Here is a 21,487-nt window from a genome sequence, read left to right as displayed (position 1 = left end):
TAGGGACCGATGACGGACTTATGTGAGGGCGGCAATGAACCATCTCAAAAGCCATTTGTAAATAAGTAGAAGGTATGAGGAAGTATGTGTCGCTTCCTTTTCTTTGATTTAGTTTCATTTACTTCTTGACTCCTAAGAAATTTATCAAGTTGCATCGTGCTAAATTACACGCGGCACCGAGCAAGTCAACGAATCTGTGGACTATGGAGCATTTTAAATAGATGAACGCCGCTGAAACCTTACGAGCCGCTGCTGCGTATGACGTTCTTTCTATTTAGCCAGTGCGAGCAAGCGCTCAGCCGCACACTCATAAGAACAGTGGAGCGTTGTGCGTGCGCTACGGAAGAAAGAGTTTAGCCAGCATCTTCATCTGCGAGCGGGCGACAGACATCAGTGCCTAGCGTACAACCGAAGGCCAAGTAATTGTGGGTCGGTGGGTCTGGCTGACACAAGCGGATGGGTGGTGCGACACATCGCGAGTGAGTTTTGAAAACGAAACAAATCGACCCGAGAAACATGTATCAATGACGAAATGTAACACGAAGACGGGCAGTCGCTAATTGTGGAATGAAATGGACGAGGTAATTATTTCGACAAAGTTATTTTGGGCCGTTCTCTTGCTCAAACGCTACTTTCTGATTGTGATGGTGCTGCTTTGTACTTTTCTTATGAAGTGTGATAAAAGTCAGCAGAATAACTTATAAATTTCGTAGCTGGTGTACGAAAATCCCGTGCAGTTAAAGTTACTGGTGCTTGTAACAGACTAATGAATAAAAAATTGAAGAACATTGTTTAAAAATTTGAGATAAAAATAACGGTGCGAAAATTAGTACTGATAACTTACTGATTTGAAATTTGCAGTGAAATCTGGTGAATATTCGTACACAAGTTTGTATGTCAATATCGCGAGTGTAATTGTGAATATCTGAGACGGAATATTTTGTATCGAAGTGTGGCAAAGCAGACCAATTTGCGGTGAAGTTGTGACGGGAAGTGTTGTGTGAATGGCCGCCGCCGGACTTGCAACGCACGCCGCCCCCGCCGCCACCGCCCCCAGCATGGCCTCATTGGCAACAATCGACACCAGCTCATCCATGTACCCACCGACCCAGCTTCTCAACTGGGTGTACCTGACGTTAACCGACCAGAACCAGGCTCCCGCCTCCGACCAAGTCACGGTAAATGCAAACATCTCAACTCCCTTTAAAGAAATCAGCATGTGTAAGATATTCAATATTCCTTGTAATTCGTCACTCTTGGGGTTCATTCCCATCATTTATCAAGGCCATTTTGGGTTTTTAAATTGACACAGAGATCAGCATGTTTAAGATATTAAATATTTCTTGTAATTCGTCACTCTTGGGGATTATTCCCATCATTATCAAGGCCATTTTGGGGTTTTAAATTGACACAGAGATCAGCATGTGTAAGATATTAAATATGACTTGTAATTCGTCACTCTTGGGGATCGTTCCCACCATTTATCAAGGTCATTTTGGGGTTTTAAATTGACACAGATCAGCATGTTTAAGATATTAAATCTTCCTTGTAATTCGTCACTCTTGGGGTTCATTCCCATCATTTATCAAGGTAATTTTGGGGTTTTAAATTGACAAAGAGATCAGCATGTTTAATATATTAAATATTCCTTGCAATTCGTCCCTCCTGGGGATCGTTCCCACCATTTATCAAGGTCATTCTGGGGTTTTAAATTGACACAGTTCAGCATGTTTAAGATATTAAATCTTCCTTGTAATTCGTCACTCTTGGGGTTCATTCCCATCATTTATCAAGGTCATTTTGGGGTTTTAAATTGACAAAGAGATCAGCATGTTTAATATATTAAATATTCCTTGCAATTCGTCCCTCCTGGGGATCGTTCCCACCATTTATCAAGGTCATTCTGGGGTTTTAAATTCACAGAGAGATCAGCATGTTTAATATATTAAATATTCCTTGTAATTTGTCATTCTTGGGGATCGTTCCCACCATTTATCAAGGTCATTTTGGGGTTATAAATTGACATAGATCAGCATGTTTAAGATATTAAATATTCCTTGTAATTCGTCACTCTTGGGGTTCATTCCCATCATTTATCAAGGTCATTTTGGGGGTTTAAATTGACAGAGAGATCAGCATGTTTAATATATTAAATATTCCTTGTAATTAGTCACTCTTGGGGATCGTTCCCACCATTTATCAAGGTCATTCTGGGGTTTTAAATTGACAGAGAGATCAGCATGTTTAAGATATTAAATATTCCTTGTAATTCTTCACTCTTGGAGATCATTCCCATCATTTATCAAGGTCATTTTGGAGTTTTAAATTGACACAGACATCAGCATGTGTAAGATATTAAATATTCCTTGTAATTCTTCATTCTTTGGGATCATTCCCATCATTTATCAAGGTCATTTTGGGGTTTTAAATTGACACAGAGATCAGCATGTTTAAGATATTAAATATTCCTTGTAATTCTTCACTCTTTGGGATCATTCCCATCATTTATCAAGGTCATTTTGGGGATTTAAATTGACACAGAGATCAGCATGTTTAATATATTAAATATTCCTTGTAATTCGCCACTCTTGGGGATTGTTCCCACCATTTATCAAGGTCATTCTGGGGTTTTAAATTGACAGAGAGATGAGCATGTTTAAGATATTAATCATTCCTTGTAATTCGTCACACTTGGGGATTATTCCCATCATTTATCAAGGTCATTTTGGAGTTTTAAATTGACACAGAGATCAGCATGTTTAAGATATTAAATATTCCTTGTAATTCTTCACTCTTTGGGATCATTCCCATCATTTATCAAGGTCATTTTGGGGATTTAAATTGACACAGAGATCAGCATGTTTAATATATTAAATATTCCTTGTAATTCGTCACTCTTGGGGATCGTCCCCACCATTTATCAAGGTCATTCTGGGGTTTTAAATTGACAGAGAGATGAGCATGTTTAAGATATTAAACATTCCTTGTAATTCGTCACTCTTGGGGATCATTCCCATCATTTATCAAGGTCATTTTGGGGTTTTAAATTGGCACTTTAATAAAGCTGCTTGTGGCTAAACTAGCGCTGAGGTAGTTCCCTTCGTACTCCTCTAAAACACATTGCATATACTGTACATCTATGATAGGTTAGATTTGGTTAGTTTAGGCTTTTGTTATGCCTTGCATATACGATCAACTACATCCTACAAAAAAAATCATTTATAAATTAAACGATTTTCACTTCCGAAATCATCGGAATTACCTCAGCGCTAGTACATGACAGATTTATTGGATACTTTCATATTGCTAAAGATTTGATAAGCATTGGCGGAGTTATGGGGGACGTGCCCCCCAAACTTGTCAGAACACTTTTATTTTTTATATTAACGTTAGAAAATATACGCCTCCCAAACTTGTCTGAACACTTTTATTTTTTCTATTAACGTTAGGAACTATTGACTTCAAAAGATTTTCCTTGCTGTAGTTTATGATTGTGCTTACATTAACGAATTAATCTCTTCAGATTGTATGTCTGGATTATAGTCTAATATTAATGTATTTTAAATTTCTGAATGTATAAGAATTTGTATACCTCACTTGCGAAATGGAAGCACTGTTTTTGTAACAGACTGTAGACTACTCATGTGTTAGAAGTCTGCAGGTGTTCAGGCCGCCACTTGGAGAAATATGAATAACATACTGCACAACAATGCAGAAAAAAGAAAAGTGATACCGATAATGTGAAAACTTAAAGACGAGGGATTAAGTAAAATAATTAGAATTTACATTTCATATGATATCTTCGGGAAGGTATTAGCTTCAAATAATAAAAAAAAAGTTTCTGTTAGCACTGTTACGTAGTTTTATTGATGTACGCATGTGTTTCAGTACGAGAGAGAAAAAGAGGGAGATTGTTTTAAGTTATGCCCTATTACAATTTGTAGTAGACCTATTGTTCAAGCCCTATACAACTTGGACCGAAACATCGCAGATATGGATGTAAATATGCCCCTCGAAAATACCTTTATTAAATGATCATATTCCAACACACTATACCACGGTCAAGCTATAACGGGGGGAGAAGGTAAATAATATCTCCCATAATCTTGTTATATTGGGATTATGGTTTTGCTTTGTCCCCACCTCCCCAAGGAAAGGGTTCTCTCTGCGCCTTTATTGATAATACCTTAAAACATGTGTTTCAAGTTCATTTAACCTACGTATGCAGTAGGGCGTATCGAAAAAGGCAGGAAGAAATGTTCTCCGAAATAAAAAAATTTAAAGTTTCGCTAAAGTTGCATAATGTGCCAACGTTTCGTATAAAAAGTTTTGATCCTCCTAGAAGTACTTTTAACCGAGCCATAGAGTGGTTTTTTTTGATTACCTTAATTTTTTCTAACGTAAGTTTGTTTACAGGTCTTCACCTGATGAATGTAATGGAGGGGAAAGGAACTGGCCACCCTACCTCATTAACTCCTGGTTTAGTTGCCTCACGAGTGATGCCTTATTGGTGTCATTTGTGAAATTCAAACCTGTCTTCGGACAGTAGACTAAACAATAGCAATGTTATAAAGACAAATACGCGTAATTATCTCATATACTGTACAATATTTTGGTGGCATTCAAAAGTTGCAGTTTCTTTCACAATTTAGTTAAATAACAATTTCTGCATGGAAATATCTTATGTACTTCGATACATCGTAATAATATATGATATGCGAAAATAATCACTTAGTAATTTAAGACGGCGCTCATTCCATCGGATCCCGGCTACTCAGTCACTCGTAATGAGTGCACCTCTGCACATTAATGTGTTGGACATTGTGCCACTGTCACATCTGTGACGCAGTGCATGAGGGTTGGCCACTAGATGGAACCTGAGATGTGGTGGAGCTTAAACTGAGAGGATTAAATCCGACATCGGAATGGGAATCCGGTGTGGCTCAGCACTAGAGCTGAAGACCCGGGTTCAAATCCCGGTGCCGGAGAGAATTTTTCTCCGCTCCACCCATCCTTCATGCAGTTGAATCAATTACGTATTTATTTTATTTTATATATTTTGTGCCTTTTTTTTTTTTTTTTGCATATACGGTACCTAATATCATTAAGTTATAAGTTTTGGCAAACTTACCGGGTTCGATGATTTCCCATATGGCGTTCAGTGTGTAAGATACGCTCTTCACTGCCTAGTTGGCGAAATAAAGGCGCAAATCCTGCAATAAAAAAAGTTAACTATACCCCACATATTACATGCTAGATTTCATATGGAAAATAACAAAATTTAATGACGTATCAGCATTTATTACTGTAATTAGATACAATTTTAGCTAAATGGGAGTGAGAGTATGAAACTGTCCCTGAAACTGAAATGTTCGAGAGCCTGTGAGTTGAACAGAGGTTGGAATTATTACAAAAAGTATCGTAGGATTAAACATTCGTGAGTGTGTGTTTAATTTTGGCATCTGACCTCCACGTGTTTCTGCATCATTTGTCGTTGAGTAGAATCTTCTTCTGTTCAGCTGTGCTCATTAATTATTTTTTATTTAGAATAATTTATAGAAGAAAGAAATTAACCACATACCAGTCTCTTTGGAATTTCGAAATCAAAGAGTGTGAGAGCCCACAGAACGTAACAGTACTTCGGGATCTTGGAATGCTGAAACCTGGTGTAGGAAAAGTATGCATTTCATCCTTTCATCTTTCATGACAACCAGATATAGGCCTACCTTAACGGCACTTTTCCAAGGAACACCAGATATTATGAGATATATGAGAGATGCTGTAAATTAGGTCAGTGCCGCTATCACACCAGCGTTTCCCTGAATAACAACGCAACAGATGTGCAGGCCAACTTCAACTCGTAGCTACTGGGCAAAGAGATGTCTGGTGGAAGACACATTGAATTTATTGTAGGTTAAAAAGAGAACGTCGCATCTTGAACTTCATCTTGTATATCGTTGACGTATGAAAAAAGTATGATTCATATAATTATGGGATGTGATTTTGAGATAATTTTATGAATTATCCTTTTGTTCATATATCAAGCAAATTTAACACAGAATAGTTTTATTGCATTCCTGAAAATTTTGGTTCTTAGGATTTATGAGGTTTTGCACTTCAGCGATATACAGAGTGTTAAAAAGTATCCAATATTTTAGGAGGTGATAGTATGCATCAAAACAAGGAAAAAAAATGTCTAATAAACATGGGTTCTACAACACATACTTTCTGAGATCTGAACACTTGTTCATAGGAGGTGCTCAATGTGACGTCCATTTATGGCAATGCATTTTTCTGCCCTACAATACAGCAGGCTACCAGATAATCATACCGTAGTTGACACCCTGGCATGAAATACTGATACGTCGCATGGAATACTAAAAAAAAAAAAGTTTGGTTGCGGATATGAGCAAGGTACAGCAGAGATGGTGTTGTGAAATTTCGTAATCAGCATGTATGGGCGATGAAATTTCACAAACACTTGAAGAAACAAGGCATCAGCACCGATTCTCAATCAACATATAGGTAGGCGTTCTTGGCGATAGATTAAGGGCCATACGTGCTACCACAGAGATTAACTGGGGCTCGTTGTCAGGACTTTGTTATTAGCGTATTGCCTACCTTGCTGGTGTATGTGCCATACCAGCAAAGACTACAGATGTGGTTCATGCATGACGGCACACCAGCACATTTTTTCCGCAATGAGCATGAACACCTGACACTGACATTTCAGGACCGCTGGATTGATTGGGAGGCCCCACACCTTGGCTTGCTCGTTCCTCAAATCTAAATCCCCTAGACTTTTGGCTATCAAGAACAACCAGGTCAATTTCAAAGAGTGCGTGATTCCTTACGCCGAAGGGCAGAGGAATGCATTGCATGGATGGACGTCACATTGAGCATTTCCTATGAACAAGTGTTCAGATCTCAGAAAGTATGTGTTGTAGGACCCATGTTTATTAGACGTTTTTTTCTTGTTTTGATGCACGCTGGCACCTCCTAAAATATTGGATACTTTTTTTTTCCAACTCTCTGTATAGTTGTCATTAAATCTAAGGTTCATTGATTCAGACTCGGTGGATTTTTAAGTCAAATACAAATCCATAGTCGAAAGTTGTACAACTGGTTAACACGTGTCGGAGATTTGCGGCATAGGAAGAGAGTTCTATACCTGAAAAACAAGACATTCAGGTAAAATAATCCGCTCCCAAACTTTGCACAGATTAGATCTTAGCAGTGCTGCGAAAGTTGGAAGACTTTTTTCTCAATGTGGTTATCATATACTCTTTTTTTTTTTTTTTTTTTTTTTTTTTTTTGGGATGTGGCCTCATTTTAAGAGTCGAAAGATCCATTTGGCAGTCATTTTGAGACTTCAACACTTTACTTAGTAATATCGTAACTTTTTCACTAAAAGTATTATTCTTGAGAGTAATAAAATGCCACAAAATTTATTTTATGCTGTTTTAATTATCGTAACTTTACAACATGTATTGTTTTTTATCTGTTCAAGTAAGGCTCATCCATGTAACACAAATTCTCATTATTTTTTCTTCGAAATTTCTGTTCATAATTCTTATTCTGAAACACTTCTTTCATCTCATTGCATTGAAGTCTAAGGAAAGAAAGTGACTAAGTGTAGATTATAGCTAGCACCAGCATTTCTTATGTATAGAATTATTCTATTGAAAGCTTGGATGAGATTTTACTTAGCAGTAAGTTATCAAATGACATCACATACTGCTTTAATGTTTATGTTTTGGTTAGAAAATGATTGCAAAATATAGTCACTTCCGAATAAGAGTAATTACTTTCATTGTGTTACTTATTTTTAATATAAGTGTATATTTGACACATTATAAATATACGCCTTTCAGTTAACATTTTGTAAAAAAAGAACAGAAATTAAAGTAGATTAGGAAACTTTCAATAGAAAAAGGGGGATCTTCTGGGGACCTCTGAAAAAAGGACTAAGGAAGAGATTAGTGAAGTGCTTTGTGTGGAATGGAGCATTGTATGGGGCAGAAACATGGTCATCACGACGAAGTGAAGAGAAGCGAGTAGAAGCATTTAAAATGTGGATATGGAGAATGATGGAACGTGTGAAATAAACAGACAGAATAAGAAACGAAGCTGTGTTGGAAAAAGTGAGTGAAGAAAGAAATAATGCTGAAACGGATCAGGAAGAGAAAAAGGAATTGGCTGGGTCACTGGCTGAGAAGAAACTGCCTACTGAAGGATGCACTGGAAGCAATGGTGAACGGGAGAAGAGTTCGGAGCAGAAGAAGATATCAGATGATAGACGACATTAAGATATATATATATATATATATATATATATATATATATATATATATGGATCACATGCGGAGACTAAGAGGAAGGCAGAAAATAGGAAAGAGTGGGGAATGCTGGGTTTGCAGTGAAAGACTGCCCTTGGACAAAAAATTGAATGAATGAGTCATCCTCCAATTCATGCACTCCAGAAATGTCATCTTCTACATTTCTACGGCGTCAATATTATGGCCTAATGACTATATAGGAAACTGATATCTCTTCCTTCAGCTTACTAACAATCTCTCTATGGCTAACACAACCTCTGCACGTACAAGTTGTGAATAGTACCCAGATCACATATAACAGATTGATCAGCCTTATGAACTTTTGAAGGCAACAACTTTGATCAATTTCGCTATGTTGTCATCTAGAGGCTGCATAAGAAGTCACGTTATAACTTCCATTTGAATTGTATGGAGGAACTGTACTTCCATCTAGCGGTCGTTACCAATCGACAGTGGCGATCCTGGTGGTTGTTCTCTTCCACATGCTAAAGGTAAAGGTAAAGGTATCCCCGTAACATGCCATGAAGGCACTTGGGGGGGCATGGAGGTAGAACCCCATGCTTTCCATGACCTCGGCACTAGAATGAGGTGGTGTGGTCGGCACCACGCTCTGACCGCCTTTTACCCCCGGGAAAGACCCGGTACTCAATTTTATAGGAGGCTGAGTAAACCTCGGGGGCGTTCTGAAAGTTTGGCAACGAGAAAAAATCGAACCCCGGACCTTCCAGTCCGTAGCCAGCTGCTCTACCAACTGAGCTACCCGGCCGCCCTTCCACATGCTACCGTTTTTAACATGGGGATGCCAATCTGTTACGAAGGCCTATGTGATCAGGAATAGTACGTCTAATGCAATTTTGTTGGAATCAATTTCGTAATTTTATTAGAGGTGTAAGGTGTAATGCTTAATACCTAACATATTTAAGTATTTTGGTTCATGATCACTGTTCTTTAAAGTAAAAATTAAGATGATTTTCCCACGTAAAATAAGAGTTTTATTTTTATTTTAGTAGGTTATTTTACGACGCTTTATCAACATCTTAGGTTATTTAGCGTCTGAATGAGATGAAAGTGATAATGCCGGTGAAATGAATCCGGGGTCCAACACCTAAAGTTACCCAGCAATTGCTCATATTGGGTTGAGGGAAAACCCCGAAAAAACCTCAACCAGGTAGCTTGCCCCGACCGGGAATCGAACCCGGGCCACCTGGTTTCGCGGCTAGACGCTCTAACCGTTACTCCACAGGTGTGGACAAAATAAGTGTCAACAATAATACCTAACATACTTAAGTATTTTGATTCAAAATCGCTGTTCTTTAAAGTAAAAAATAGGCCTACACGTTAATTTTTAGCTGAGTCCAACGAAAAACTCTTAGCATTAAACCAAATTTTAGCATCTTTTAAATTTTTTTGAAGAAAATGTTCCAAAAACTTAACATGGCTGGATAGTTCATAGATGAAAAGAGTCGATGCTGCTGCTGCTGCTGCTGCTGATGATGATGATGATGATGATGATGGAGAACTATTACATACAAGGAGAGCAGTGTTCTTATAACTTTCCAGCTGTCCTTCGCATGTTGCCTTGTGGCTGCTTCTATATAGGGCCTAAATTAAGTAACACTGAGAATTATTAGCTATCCCAGCCTAGCTCAGCGCTGCATGCCTATATTCCGTATTAGTTTCAGAGATGAATCACGCAATGTCTCTTGTGACTCATGTGCAGCCGCATATTGACGACGCATTTCTATAAAACTGTCCACAAGAATCTCGATTTATCTAAATTAAACCCATCTGAGGCATGATCAAGCTTTTAATTTGAGTTAATTTCCCCACATCACCAGAACTAGAGAGTCAGAAGAGAAACTAATTTTATGGGCACCCGGCATCACAGCCGCTCAAACGAACTGCTTGCATTTCTATTAGGGGAATTAGGTAAGGAATTTTCAGTTGAACATCACCAGTGACGCGTGGCCCTGTGATGGAGAAAACATGTGAAGCTGATTGGTACAGCTTTGTGTTTATGCGAGGGCGACGCTGGCGCTGTTGGCTTTAAACACGTGTATTTACACGTGGCGGGAGTGCGTTCTGGTATTGGAAACGATTAGGCATGGCATAGGATTTCGGTTCGGAATGGGAGCAGGAAAAGTTTTGCCGCTCTACTCTAGCTTCTTCCCGAAATGATACTCTGCAATTGAAGACCTGAATTGGCAAATTAAAAAAAAAAATACCGCATTTTACTTTTTACCTCACATTCTGGTTTTTTGCACAGGATACCATCCTAAGTCCGACTCTAAGTCTGTATTTTTTAATCATAAAATATTTCACATCTTTTTTTTGCAAGCCTATCTCTGTAGATTTTTTGTTCTGAAAAATTTACCTCAATGGACTTGTGATGTTTGTCAGTTCAAGGCTTCAATTCGATTTCAGATATTAGAACAATAGGGCCAGAATCAATAGGTACTATTATGGATGGGCTCCATATATGAATCGGGCCAAAAGTAAGTTAAGGAATATTATGACTTGAAAAGAGAAATAAGGGAAGAGAACGGGAAATTTTGCTAAAAGAATTTACCACCGCTGACCCAAATCCACAGTGTTGCCAACTGGCTATCATCAAATCCCGCTAGACGGAACTTAAATATAAGATATTTTCGTGCGAAAAAAGCTAGATTTACATAAAATACTTTAAAATCAAGTAATTTAAAATGTAATTTATAGATACTGTTAATTATATATATATATATATATATATATATGTCACGTGTTTTAATATTGAATAACTGAAACTATGATTACTTGCTTTAAATAGAGATTTCCTCAGGCTCATCAAGGTCAGTGTCTGAATCCTCAATGTTCTGCAGTAATAAAGAAGTACTTGCAGTGGCGGCAATATCTCCGCTGTTACATGTATGTGAAGTACTCGGTGAGTAGTCACTTGATTCCTTCTTGTATGCAGCCAGGGTCCCTACTTTTTGCATCACATCTATTGTCAATATATAATCTTTACAACAACTGCCCAACTTTCTTCATAAAGAAAAATGAACTGGATTATGTAATTTGTTTTGGGTTTTCAATGTTTCCATATATGGATCACGTGAGTCATGTCACATCAGCAAGAAAAAAAAAAGGGGGAAAGAGTTGGGAGGAAAGGATGATAAGCAGATACATGTATCAACTCATCTCTGCATTACAACATACTACGTGCTTACCAAGAATATCTTGAGATTAATACTTATACAATATTAAATAAATTTATCTAAAATTGGATTAAACCAACGAAGCTTCCCGGCATCTAAGCGAAGGAAATAAGCTAGATTCCCTGCTAAGCGGGATGTAATTTTTTTTGTCGCTAAGCTTAATATCAAAAAAGCTAGATTTAGCTTAGAAAAAGCTAAATTGGCAACACTGCAAGTCCATTCATGATATCGGAACAAAGCGCAAGTATCTGCTTAGGCGCGGGGATGAACCAGATACAGGGGGCACTGGCTTAATAACACCACTGACCCAAGTCCATTCATGATATCGGAACAAAGCGCAAGTATCTGCTTAGGCGGGGGGATGAACCAGATACAGGGGGCACTGGCTTAATACTACCGCTGACCCAAGTCCATTCATGATATCGGAACAAAGCGGAAGTACCTGCTTAGGTGGGGAAGGGGATGAATAAGATGCAAGGGGAACTGTCCTCGATTTTACCACCGCTGACCCAAGTCCATTTGAGGACCGTTTTTGCAAAACTTGCTAACTGAAAAAAAAAACAACTAAATTTTACAGGAAAGACAAAACACTATAGTAAGCAAGTTTTGCTGTAACTCTCACTTATAGCAGAAAGCAAGTTTTGAAAAAAAGATCACACTTTGACACACTACAATGGAGACAAATAACCCAATTTTACTAAGACGCCTTGAACATCATGTAGAGGCCTGCCTTATGTTAACGAATCCATCAAAATCTCAATTTTGCAAATTTTGCAGTTAGCAAGTTTTGCAAAAAACGGTCCTCATTTATGCTAATTTTGAATGATATGAGTTATGACTGGTACCATTAATTATAATTAATTATGAATGCAAGGTAGAATTTTAGATCGGCCATAAGCGACTTTTAAAAACAGGAATTCAATTCCATGATTTCAACAGAGCAAGTGATAATAATACTGTTTCCTCGTATAGATTTTGCTGATACTGAACTCGGCTTTTCATTAAGGTTGTTTATGGCATGCTTTGGGTGTAACCTCTATCACTCACAATTCACAATTCCTCACTGTGTAGAGGACAAGAGGTAGGCTATAGTCAATTATTGCATCTGTTCTTGCTGTCAAATGCTGAACATATGACCAGAACGTGATGTAATAGAGGGGGGCGGTGTAAGTACAAATCGTTCGAATAAGGAAACAAGCGCAAGAATCCGTCCATAATGCAAATCAATAGTTCGGAATCATGGGATGGATCGTGAACGAAATCTAATGTGGAGTGTGCGATTTATTTTCTCAGACAGGGGAATGACCTCTCTTTTCCTCTACCCCTTCCCTCTCGTCCTCTGTCTTCCCAGCATAGAAAATATTCGGTTTATTCATCCATTGAAGTCAATATCAATGCAATGAATCAGATATGTTAAAATAATTACAATATACAACAAAATAAGAATGCAATGAAGCCTACAGTTAATTTACTTAAGAGCTAAGATTCAATAATCAAATGGCTTTTTAGTGGACCCGCAGGTTCATTGCCGTCCTCACATAAGCCCTCCATCGGTCTCTATCCTGAGCAAGATTAATCCAGTCTCTATCATCATATCCCACCTCCCTCAAATCTATTTTAATATTATTCTCCCATCTCGTCTCGGCCTCTCCAAAGGTGTTTTTCCATCCGGCCTCTCAACTAACACCCTATAGGCATATGCATTTCTGGAGTCGCCCATACCCATCTCAAACGTCTGGATTTAATGTTCCTAATTATGTTAAGTGAAGAATACAATGCGTGCAGTTCTGCGTTGTGTAACTTTCTCCATTTTCCTGTAACTTCAACCCACTTAGCCCCAAATATTTTTCTAAGCACCTTATTCTCAAACACCCTCAGCCTCTATTCCTCTCCTCAGAGGGAGAGTCCAAGTTTCATGACCATACAAAACAACTCTTAATATAACTGTTTTATAAGTAATAACTTTTAAGTTTTTTTAGAGCAGACTGGATGACAAAAGCTTCTGAACCGAGTAATAACAGGCATTTCCCATATTTATTATGCGTTTAATTTCCTTCCGACTGTCATTTATATTTGTTACTGCTGCCTCAAGATATTTGAATTTTTTTCACTTTTTAAAAAGATAAATTTCCAATTACTGTTATACAGTACTAGTGGCTTGTGCAGCAAATGCTGCAAACTAAGTTCATTAGACGTTCAAATAAACATTTTTCAGATTTATTTTCAATGAAGAATACCAGACATTCTGAAAGTTATTTGCTTCCATAATAATGAAAGATACTCTCTCTCGAGTCAATACTGAAGAGAACCACGCATATAAATAGGCTATCTACACCACACCGCCATTAAATATATGAAAAAGACCCAAACCCACTTGATTAATAACTATAAAAATATTTTATTTTTAATAATATTATTATCTTACGTAAGTTTTATAGCTTTCATATATACTATATATACTATATATACTATATATAACAGTAACATATACTATATATACTATACAGCCGCCACTCAGTAAAATATAGAAATCAAAATCTAATTTAAGTTATTCTCTACATCTACTTATATAACCCCAAAACGTTTCACTTTCGTATCATCAATATAGCATTAATATATATATATATATATATATATATATATATATAAAATTAATGAAAAATAGCCACATCACGGCATTAACTACAATATATATTATTTTAATGTACCGAAGTACATATGATATTTCCATGCATCGTATTAACTACAATAATATTTCATTTCTAATAGTAATAATGTCATCAAACCACCTCAAGTTTTGTAGTTTTTAATATCCAATACACAGCTGTACCCAGAAAATTACACACCACAGAATCGAACCTGTAAATTATTTTTAGTAAGTTAAGTTTTTAATAAGCAATTTAATTTGAGCTCTAAATATGTCAGCATTCTTGCAGATCATGGCCGTCGTGTAATATTGTTTACTGTAGTGTGTGTTTTGTTTTATTCTGAAATGCAATACGGCCGACTTGATGCTCGCTTCGTTTCTCCTGAATGTAATTAGCTAGTTCTCAGAACTGACGACAGATGATTTTGGAAAATAGGAAAATTATGTAGGAAAATTGACAATTCACTGAAAACTACTATTTTTCAGAAAAACTTTGGGTTCCAAGCTTCAAAATGAGGGGCCATTTATTAAAATCCGTTCAGCCGTTTTCTCGTAATTTCCATTACCAGTTCAAATTATATATATATATATATATATATATATATATAGATTTACATTTCGTACTATGTTCTTGTCACGATACACAAGTCGCCGGTAGCTTATCAGCGTCTGCCTTGCATTTCATACGCGCTCCATTCCACAGCGTAATAACCTCCCGTTATTGTCGGAGAAATCTTAACTATAGAAGGGGTCCAAATCTTAATGAAAGATTTAATAGAAGAAGCCTATAAAGTTGAGCTATTCGTAAGTCCGGTGAAAACCAAGTTGGCTACGTGAACCTATCGAGAAGAGACAACAGCAAAGAGGCACTTAAGGTAGGTAACCAAGAACTTGAGGAAGTCCAATATCTCGGATATAAAATCACAGATAAAAATTTAATAGAAATAGAAATTTTCTTCGTATTTCAGAGGCAAACAGATTTTTTTTTTGCTCTGAAATCTTCAATGAGTTCCAAAATTCTTACTGCAGGCACAAAAATAAGATGCTACAAAACAATTCTCTCCATTTTAATATACGCAGCACAAATATGGGTTCTAACTAAGAAAAAAAAGAGGGCACTAATAATTAAAAAAAAAAACGATACATTGAGAAAGGTTTTTGGCTCTATTCAAGAAAATGGACAGTGGCGAATCAGGAAGAAAAGGGAATTAAGAAGCTGTACTTGGAACCAGATGTTACAGCATTAGTTAAAAGTAGAAGACTGAGCTGGTTACAGCATGCAATAAGAAGAGAAGAACAATCCCTGATAAAAGTTACTTGGGAATAACTACCAGATGGAAGGAGACCTTTGGGAAGACCCAGTTTCCGCTGAAATGACCAGGCGCAAGGGGATGTAGAAAGAATAGGAAGAAAACCTTCTAAAGTTTGATGTGCCACAGTGATTGAGTGATTCAAATCTTAAATAGCCTATCTTCAAAATTAAGAGCTAAAAATTATGAAAATAAGAAAAATGAATAAATAAATGCTTGTATTATGCCTAAAGTAACCAAGATATCGTGAATTTCTCAATGTTAAAATATTGCCTGTGAATCGGGGAAAAGAAGAAAAAATGGACTTGCTGTAATTTAAAAGTAATGCACATGGAACATCTTGATTATATCACTAATTTGGATATTTGAGGGGCTCGCATGTAAAACCTGGTAACTGACATTCTGATCAAAAATGAGACATGTAACGTATAATATGGTATCTTACATTCTGCGTTTAATGCAGTAGTTAGTTTTCCAACATCTCAAATGGCAGAAATATACAGATTTTACTTTCCTGGTAATTATACAAACTTTACATGTATAAATGTTTACGTACTTAATTTCAAAGGGTCCACACCTGTGGAGTAACGGTCAGCGCGTCTGGCCGCGAAACCAGGTGGCCCGGGTTCGAATCCCGGTCGGGGCAAGTTACCTGGTTGAGGTTTTTTCCGGGGTTTTCCCTCAACCCAATACGAGTAAATGCTGGGTAACTTTCGGTGCTGGACCCCGGACTCATTTCACCGGCATTATCACCTTCATTTCATTCAGACGCTAAATAACCTAGATGTTGATAAAGCGTCGTAAAATAACCCAATAAAAATTAATTTCAAAGCACTGAAACGTCATTTACCTTGTTTTACTTCCAACTCCTCAACTGAAATAAAACTGACTTCGAAACTAGCATTCCGATTGAGTTGAAAATTTGCACACAATTTATGCTTAATGCATATTAATAAACAATTAAAAATGAAAGAAATCTAATCCTTATTATCCCGAGTTAACTCGGGTTGCTAACATGTGTCAAAATTTATTAACCCGAGTTAACTCGTTTGAGTCCCATTGTCTACTTCATAGTGATTTTTTAAGTATGTAAGAAAATTAGTTATGTACAGTGATTCTGCAATATTAAATGACCTCTTTACGAAAATAAAAAAATAAGACACTTTTTTCACAAAACTTGTAAAATAAATAGTAAGGGAAGAGATTAAAACTGTGAAAGTTTCAAAACTCAGTCAAGCGAGAATCGAACCTACGCCCAATTTCAGTTTTAGTATTCTCATTCAAGGATTTTTATTTTTCATTTCGTAAATCTATACAACTTTACTTCCGAAGGAATTTAATTTAATCATCCATAAATAGACATCGCCCTCGGCCAGATCTGAACTTCAGATCTAATACAAAACACTGTGACCACTCGCCCACTGAGGACAACCTTGTTGATATTTATAAACACTGCAATATCTCCGTTCATGTAGGCTAACGCAGAGCAGTCCTGACCATTTGGCTTCTTTGTTATCCTCGGTTTATAAGATTCCATGCAGTTATATTCAGAGGGACTGTGTTATGTGGAACAACACAGCCGCGCGGCTAAATTTAGCTGCAGCCCTGGCGAGCGATCGCTAACCCAAAGCTGTCTTATTTATTTATATGTTACTGAATTTGGAGCCGTATTAACAAGTGCAGTTTCTTACTTGAAAACGTCAAACAAATTGCAAAGGTTTTTAAAAGTGATTAAGTGCTTTTTAGTATCGTTTCACTCTGCTCTCTTTATGCGTAGCACTGCAGTTTATTATTAGTTTTTCTTTCTGTGCCCTTCGGCATTGTTGGCAAGCATAATATAAAACAATTACGTTGAACTTTCTGACACAGTGCTCAGACGTAGTATGTAAATATTGCCGTAATAAAATTGCAATGTGCGCTCGTATATATAACTTTTTTAGTCTCCTGGGAATAGGGTGAATCCATTGCACTACAGGAATAACACGTGGAAACTAGTGTGTGTCCAAAAAGACCCCATACATAGGAAGACTGTTCTTTATTTTGGATCGGCTGACGAGACACGTTAAATGGCCACCCCGCTCCCCAGACCTCATCCTTTGATAATATTATCTCTGGGTTCATATTAAGTCGCAAGAATAGACTATCAGACTCAATCGGCTGAGGCGCTTGCCTCCGATCCGGAGTTGTGCTCTGGCGTGGGTTCGATTCCCGCTTGGGGTCTTTTTTTTTTTTAGAGGTTTCCCCAACCGTAAGGTGAATTTTAGGTAATCTATAGCGAATCCTCGACCTCATCTTGCCAAATACCATCTCGCTATCACCAATCCCATCGACGCTAAATTACCCAGTAATTCATACAACGTCGTTAAATAAACTACTAACAAAATACCAGTAGAGAATCAAGAATTCACTATCTGCAGGCCTATATCGTCGACGCCTGGTGTCATGTGTTGCTGGACATGGTGCAGCGTGTACTTCGGAAATGGTTCTGGTTGGAACATGTTGACCTGTGTCTGACCTTCGAAGGCCACCACATTAAGCACATTATGTGACATTTTCATTTTGAAGACACCAGTATATCCTATTTTGTGCTAACCCCTTAGCTAGGAGCAGTGCTGTCATTGTAATTTTTCTTTTGGCCATACGCCCCACCCCTTGTTTTCTCCCTTGAAATATATTTTACTCTCCTCTCTCTATCTCTCCGACAGTCATTTAATATTAAAGAAGAAATAAAGAAATTGTTTTGCTTTACATTTTAATTGTACAAGAAGTGTTATTTAAAGAATACATCATGTAGCACCATCATAGATGCACACTTGTCTCGTTGAATCTTGGAGTGTATATTTGCAGCACTTCTTGTTTTTTCAGCCATTATTTTATATAATTCTGGATTCCAGTGCTGCAGAAGTTCACAATTTTTGTTTATGAACATCAAACAAAATACATTAGGAACAGCAAGAGATGATCTGTACAGATCTCTGCGTACTAAACTTAGACACCCATATGCCTTATGGCTCCGTACAGACAAAATTTTATTTTCCCCATACATTTAATTTAAAAAATTGTTGGCTCCTAGCACTGGCTAGGAGCATTCTCATCCACACCAGCTGACTGCACTCAGGTTCGTTGTAAACTCAGGTCCCTTGTAGGCAACCCTATACGCCCCTTGCGGTAGCGTCGCAGTTAAGGCGTTGCGCTTCAAGTCTGAAGATTGCGAGTTCGATTGCCAATGGAGTCATGGCTTTTCTCCACTAATTTAATCCTTACTAACTTCGGTACTGAAAATTAGTACGAGGGGTATTCCCTTGTGGACAAAGGCGGTCAGCACACAAGACTGACATCTCTACTGCTACTCAGTACCGAATGTCTCGTGAGATGGAGCCTCATCATTCTGTCACTCTTAGGGGCCTTTCACGACCTGTAATCCGATAGTTTTCTTGCTTTGTATCCCAAAGTAGAAACTTTAGGAAAATGGTTAGAAATATGTCCGGGAATAGGCTTAAAGACATACCTACAGTCCGCATTTCACGAGAAGTTCCGAGCAAGAAATGCGAGTTATTCCCCCCACTCTTATAACCTATCCCCGACACCTATCAGGAGCCAAAAAGATATGGGATACTTATACAAAAACTGTACTGTCGAAATTTACTGAATTATTTTCTTTTACTCAAGTTCTAACTTCTCAGCATTTGAGTTTTTATGGGCAGCACTTTTTTATATAAAAATCTGCTGTGAAATCTAGCAAAACAATGTACATAGTTTGAGAGAGGTTTACGTAGACATGAGTTCATTAGCCGTTCTCTCATGATACAAACATGCGTTCCACCGCTGTGGAGTAACGAACGGTTAGCATGTCTGACAGTGAAACAAGCAGGACCGGATTCAAATCCTGGTTAGGACATATTATCTGGTTGAAATTTTTCCTGAGCTTTCCCTCAACCCATTAAGAGCAAATGCTGGTAGCTTTCAGCGCTGGACCCTGGACTCATTTCGCTGGAATTATCACCTTCATTTCATTCTGACGCTAGATTATCATAGCAGCTGATAAAGCATAGTAAAATAAACCAAATAAAAAAACGAACATGCATATTTCATTGCATGTACCGTACATTTTGATTTGTAACAAAATAAGTTCAGGATAAGATCTTAAGTCTACATTTACACACTGCTCGAATAGTTACACGAGGTCAGTGCAGGAAAATAATAATTTTCAGCGACGGCGCAAAGTACAGAGTGCTATTGTTTCGTCCTTCAAGAGGAATTAAGCTTGTTGTGCAGCTTTTTGAACTGGCACACAATCATTCTCATTCTAGCCGATGTTAGATTCTTGAACACAAATTTTGCTTCAATACGTTTCGTTCGCTTTTTACACACATACGGAATAATAATGTCCACAAAACTGGTTTACACATAACATTTTTACAATCTAACTTTATTATGGATAACTAGATGAGAAATACATTCCGTGTGTGAGATCACTTAATTCGATATGGCTCTAAAATTTATCCCTAGCCGCTTTTTTCTTTTTCGGCTACTTAACGACGCTTATCAATTAGTACGTTATTTAGCGTCGATGTAATTGGTGATAGCGAGATTGTATTTGGTAGTATAAGGCCGTGAATTCGCCATGAATTACCTGACACTCGCCTTACAGTTGGGGAAAACCTCGGGAAAAAGCTAACCAGGTAACCAGTCCAAGCTGGAATTAAACCTATGCCCGGGCGCAGCTCGCTACCGCTCATTGGTCAGCTAGTGTGTTCCGTAGGCTTGATTTCAACGATTACGTATGATACGAGTAGCATCAGTTGTTTTTTTGTAAAAGTCGTAATGCATGTATCCCAGTCTGCAAAAACTCTGTTAACGAGTGATTCCACGAAAATGGCATACCGAGTAGTAAAATTTGAAATCAGCGTTGGAAAATTTTTATTGATGAAATATATAGGGTAATTCACAAGGAGTTACCGCCTCTTAACGGAGTTATTTCTGAAAACATTCTGAGCAAAAACTGTCATATAAACATGTGTCCTATTCTCAGTACTTTCAGAGTTACACTAATTTGAAGTTGTTAACAAATACCATTTTTCTTTAGTTTTAAAGGTAAAAGAATTTTACAAATAGAGAATGAACTGTTCAGAAGTGTACTTTTTTTAATTGGCTAGTATTCTGAATTTAAAATGTTCTTAATTCCTTAGTTGCTTTGTACATATATTTTTTTCTTCAATTTTTAACTAAAAATTGCATTATTGTTACACTTATCACAACAATTGTTACAGATCACATGACTTCTAGCTATTTGATTCTTCACAGTTCAGTTTTTGCACTCTATTGTACAATTAAGAATAACGTGATTTGTAAAGTTGCCTCGTTTAATTATTAGGCAGCGGCATTCCTTTTAAGATTTGTAGGTCTTTATTGCATGCACCGATAATAAAATGAAAATGCGACGTTGTCACGTCTTGTTTGTTGCTGCTATATATTAATATAACATGGATATGGGCTAGGCTTAATTGCTCAAAGCATGAGTTAGTTTGAAGATTATTTATATTAAATTAATTATTTAAAGAACTGTAATATAATTAATTTTTACTTTGAACTAGAACAAGACACACTGCTAAAATTTGCAGCTCTGGTTTATACACTCCGCGTGGAGTTATTGGAGCGGCCTTAAAAAGACTTGACGACAATGGACAGCGCGACATAATTAAAATTATTGAAACTACAAAGCTTCCGTCCTCTTTGACACCGCTAGCCTACTAATTGAACGTGGCTAGTTTAACAATTGTTGTGATCAGTGCGCATAAAAATGTTATTTCGTAGTTAAAAACTGAAAAAAAAAAATAATAATCTGTACGAAGCAACTATGGAATAAACAACACATTTTTAGCTTCAGAATACTTGAGTTCGTAGCTCAAATGATAACCCAAATATTTAAAACACGAGACCGTTTCTACAGGTTTATTATAAAGGCAAATTTTGCTGCGGAGATGATGTTTTCCAATT

At 37.3% G+C, this 21,487-nt stretch overlaps 1 protein-coding gene across 2 annotated transcripts in view; it reads left to right on the top strand.

Annotated features, from left to right (window-relative positions):
* The first annotated feature begins 320 nt into the window (after positions 1–320).
* Positions 321–21,487, top strand: part of LOC138716355 (zinc finger CCHC domain-containing protein 24-like) — a 139,081-nt gene continuing 117,914 nt past the window's right edge. Inside the window, exon 1 of one of the 2 annotated variants that reach the window (XM_069849356.1) lies at positions 321–1,178. In XM_069849356.1, coding sequence (XP_069705457.1) covers positions 1,005–1,178 — 174 coding nt within the window. In that variant the 5' untranslated portion in view covers positions 321–1,004. The remainder of the gene's footprint in view (positions 1,179–21,487) is intronic. The other variant, XM_069849357.1, reaches the window with a different exon arrangement.

This window comes from Periplaneta americana, chromosome 16, assembly GCF_040183065.1.
Source record: "Periplaneta americana isolate PAMFEO1 chromosome 16, P.americana_PAMFEO1_priV1, whole genome shotgun sequence".
Classification (NCBI taxonomy): Eukaryota; Metazoa; Arthropoda; class Insecta; order Blattodea; family Blattidae; genus Periplaneta; species Periplaneta americana.
This window is presented reverse-complemented; position numbering and strand designations above follow the sequence as displayed.